The sequence below is a fragment of the Pistacia vera genome, unplaced genomic scaffold (genome assembly GCF_008641045.1).
Source record: "Pistacia vera cultivar Batoury unplaced genomic scaffold, PisVer_v2 Contig897, whole genome shotgun sequence".
In the NCBI taxonomy this organism is placed as follows: domain Eukaryota; kingdom Viridiplantae; phylum Streptophyta; class Magnoliopsida; order Sapindales; family Anacardiaceae; genus Pistacia; species Pistacia vera.
The window spans coordinates 271727-276043 of NW_022196775.1; the positions used below are offsets into that span (position 1 = coordinate 271727).

The 4317-nt window shown below is 40.4% G+C and overlaps 1 protein-coding gene across 1 annotated transcript; it reads right to left on the reverse strand.

Moving 5' to 3' along the window:
• Positions 1–432: 432 nt before the first annotated feature.
• On the reverse strand, positions 433–2658 carry LOC116119616 (plant intracellular Ras-group-related LRR protein 9-like). The gene is made up of 3 exons (XM_031405562.1): positions 1772–2658; positions 1419–1585; positions 433–1338 (listed from the first exon to the last, which is right to left on the reverse strand). Exons 1-3 carry the CDS (start codon positions 2501–2503, stop codon positions 696–698), a joined length of 1542 nt encoding a protein of 513 aa, XP_031261422.1. The 5' UTR covers positions 2504–2658; the 3' UTR covers positions 433–695.
• Positions 2659–4317: the final 1659 nt, after the last annotated feature.

The following is a 4317-nucleotide window of genomic DNA, read 5'->3' on the forward strand; positions in this document are numbered from 1 at the left end:
TAACACTCCTCCTTTTCAACTACTTCAAACATTTCCAAATACCTTATGCTATGATTTGATTCACTACTTTTGTGATAGCCAAAAAGCTTCAGCCACTAAACAGTAAACACCCTGACAAGTGACATCTACCTTACCATATTAACAAAACCATTATAACACTAAATGTAGGAGATCAAAGGTCATTGTTTACTGCTTTCTAAAGACCAAAAACCATTGTTTACTGCTCCCTAAAAATTGTAAGGTAGAACTGGGAAGGATAACCTTCTTTCTTCATATGGTTACTTTTCCACTTCTGGTCGTGGATAGTGACAATGTCAATGTCATCGTCAAAACAATTGAGTAATAGGAATTCGCAAATCGCAAGTGAGTATTTTCATTATAAGACAATCCAATGATCTCCCTTATTTCGATATATCACACGAAAAGGACTGGTATAAAAATTTCAAATTCCAGTTTCTTTAATGTACAGTTAAAGGCATTTCACTAAAATAAAAACATAGTAATAAATAACTTACCAGACACCCCTACTATTAAAAATTCCCAAGCAGCAAAATTGTTGGAGATTCATCACTTTATGCCCTGCTCTAATTGATCAAGTTAGAATAAGAAAGAGCAACTATATTAACAGCGACAAATCCCAAAGTGTCCCACAACATCAGGAATTTGGATACTCAAGATATTCTTGGAGCATGGAGTCAAAACTGTTGATCAAGGCAAGGGTCCCTAGGACTCCCAGTTCCTAAATATTCTGAGACAGTTTCACTAACACCAGAAACATAAGTTTTCAACCACGAGGTGCTGCGGGTCAACCATCCTGTCTGTCCCTCTTCGCTTACTTGCATCATGCTTTTCCTTTCCTCCTCCACTAGTAGTTGAAGCCACCTCTTGGCCATAAAATCTTTGACAGCTTCAACTCCTTGCTTCACAACCTCCATTGGTGGGATTACGAGAGGATTCTCATCCAGGTCGAGTTTTGTCAAATTGTCAAGTCGGCCAAATGTATCAGGAAGAGCATGAATCTGGTTGTTACTAAGATCAAGTTCCTTCAGGTTTATCAAATCACCAAAGGTTTCCGGAAGTTCAGTCAGGTCATTGAAATTTTTGCTCAGATTTAAGATCTCAAGATTTGTCAATTTCCCAATTGATAGTGGGAGGCCATGGAGCTCATTGAAGTGAGCATCCAGATACCGCAGAGACCTCATCTCGCCAATTGACGTTGGAAGCGAACGAATCTTATTCAAAGGAATTGAAAGCTTCTGTAGATTCACTAATTCAAATCCAATATTAGTTGGCAAGTATGATAGGCGGTTGAAGCCAGCATCGAGCTCCACCAATGACCTGAATCATTCCAAACGAATTTAAAAGTCTAAAAAGAACAACAGAAAAGACAAATTTCAACAAACGAGCAATAAACTTACCTGCATTGACAGATGGAATCTGGTAAAGCACACAGTTTGTTTCCAGAAACATCAAGGATTTTCAAATTATACAACAACCCAATGGAGTCAGGTAGGGACTCTAAAAGATTTGAACCCAAATAAAGTTCTTCCAAATTCGTTAATCCAGCTATTGAGTCAGGGATAACCTGATATGTAATGGAAAAAACAGCACTGAAAATGATTCTAACAAGTTACAAATTTTAAATTTCAATAAAATGGAACCAAGTAAGCCTTTTATAATTATAATTTTCCACACTTTTCACATTATTGTAAACAAATTAAATTCAATTAAAGACAGGTAAATAAGGACAAAAAAATGAAATAAATGTTACCTCAAGCTGATTATTAGACAAATTTAAGACTTTCAATCCTGATATCCTTCCAAAAGCTTCGGGCAAGAACCTGAGGCGTCTGGAAGACAAATCGACTCTTTCCAAGGGCTTTCCAGAAGCTTCTTGAAGCACTCCCACAACTTCCTCATTGACTTCTTCACTTACAGGTAAGACCTCACTGCCATCCGCATTTTCCGCTTTCTCATAAATCTTAACCAACAGCGCCTCCGCCTCCTTCAACATCTTCTCATAGGCCTCGTGCATCTCATCCACTTGTAAAATCGATTTGTACACGCTTTTCTCCTTCTCTGCCTTTTCTCTACATTCCTTCTCTTTCTCCGCCAAGTGCGCCCGCCACTCGAAACGGTCCACCTCAGCAGGGCGAGGCATAAGCACGATTTCCTCCAGAGATTTCGACAGACTGCTTTCTATTTCAGAGAGTCTAGCTTTTGCGTTGTCGACTGTCTCGTGGTCAGGGCGCGGCCCGAGAGCCTGGAGAACGGATCGGGTCTGGTAGACGTCATGAATGGCGTGCCTCATGGAGGAGATGAGCTTGGGGTCAGACAAATGAGGCATTCGATCAACAATTATCTCTGATTGACCCGAAGAGGATGGATCGGGTTGTTCGATGTCGTATTCGGCGGCGGTGGCCGAGGTGGTTCTAGGTCCGAAGGTGGGAAGACGGGCCATGACGTAGGAGAGAACAGGGAAGTTTTTGGGATTGGGATCCATGCGGGGTTTTAGGGTTTGAGGAGGAGGAAGAGAAGTATGAAAAAGGATGGTTATTAAATGAATGAAAGAAGAGTAGTGAAGTAACAGAGGGTCAGAGAATGGAGAAAATATAGGACGATGACAATAGGTTAATAACGGCACCAGGTGTTACCATATAAACTTATACGGGTTATGGTTACGTGATGTCATGTCACGTTGCGATAACTTCGAATGAAGTTTCTCAATCAAATTCAAACCTCCGTCACCTCCGTCCTTCGTGTTTATCAACACATATTGTTATTTTTATTTTATTAACGAATAAATATTGATTGAGTATGGCCGTTTGGGATAATTAAAGAGGTAATCTATTAATTAAATTAATTAATTGGGATTGGGGGTTAGGCATGTAGGTAGGCAATGCCGGCTCAATGCTTAATGCTACTTCGTGAACCTTCTTTTGGATATTTCCACGTATTTCAATATTTGAGGAAAATAAGAGTATGACTATAGAAATTCTAAGATGATGATAATAAGGTTTTTTAAAAAATAACCAAAACTCCAGGGGGGCTATACGATATTGACCAAAATCCTAAGTCCAATACACATGTAACCACCAAATGGCATTTTACCGAAAATGCCCCTATATATAAACTCCCTTTTCCACCATTTAAAAAAAAAAAAATTTCTTAGTTCCTTTTTTTTTTTTTTAATTTTCAACCGTTTTTGGAAATTTTTTATTTAATTGACTTTGGTGGATTAACATTGAACAAATTACGCCCTATTTGGTGGTGGAAAGAATGAAATCGACAGTAGTACTTGTAGTGGACGTTTGTAATTAATCGAGAAATATTTGTGTTGTGTGTGATTTTTCCACCAAGTTCTGGATATTGCGAGGATATAGCTTGACCTGGTATCAGCTCGACCTCACCGGTTGTCTGACCCAGCATAAGCTCGTCGACATTCAGCTCGACCTAGCACAAGCTAGTCGCTAACAACCCGAATAATCACTGAGTCAATTCCTAGATAACTTCAGATCCCAGATATTGTGGGAAAGATTGGATCAACAACAATCTTTGCGCAATCACAACGCCCAATTGCGAGAATATCAGAATTGCATTTCAAATCAATTGTAATCCCTTTATTTTCGCCATTTCCTTTCTACAAATCTTGTATATAAACCCCTTGCAACGATGAAAAAGGGGTTACAAAATTTCATATAACTCTAATTGTAAGCTCTCACAGTAAATACAAACACAATGGACGTAGGCTCAAGAGTCTATCTCGCTGAACCACTTTAAAAATCTCTTTGTTATTTACATTATTGCATTCGTTATTTTTAATCGCTGATTACCCGTAATCACGCACATATCGGTTCCAATCTCGCCAAGGTCGATCGGATCACTCTAGTTGGTGCAGATCTCTATACCAACATTTTGGCACTAGAAGGAGGGCCGAACCTCGGCAACATCTCAGATATTTTGGCAAACAATCATAGCAACCAACCCAATCCAAGCCCACAATGGTGCACACCAGATCAAAGACCACCACCGGAAACCTTGAAAATATGGAAACCACCCACCACGAAGTGCAACAGGATGCCGTTGGACGCCGATCACCTGTGTCGCCAACTCAACACGTCATAAACCACAAGGGAGCAGGGACGTCAAACCTTGAGAACAGCCAGCTGTGGAGATGATCAGAACTGGGGCGGGGAAGCCCTGGTTTTTTTGGGGATAGGGGCGGGTGTGGGGGGTGTTTTAATCCCCGTCCTCGAGGATGGGGCGAGGGTGGGTGATGCCTTTCCCCCGGCCCGCCCCGTATATAATATATATTTA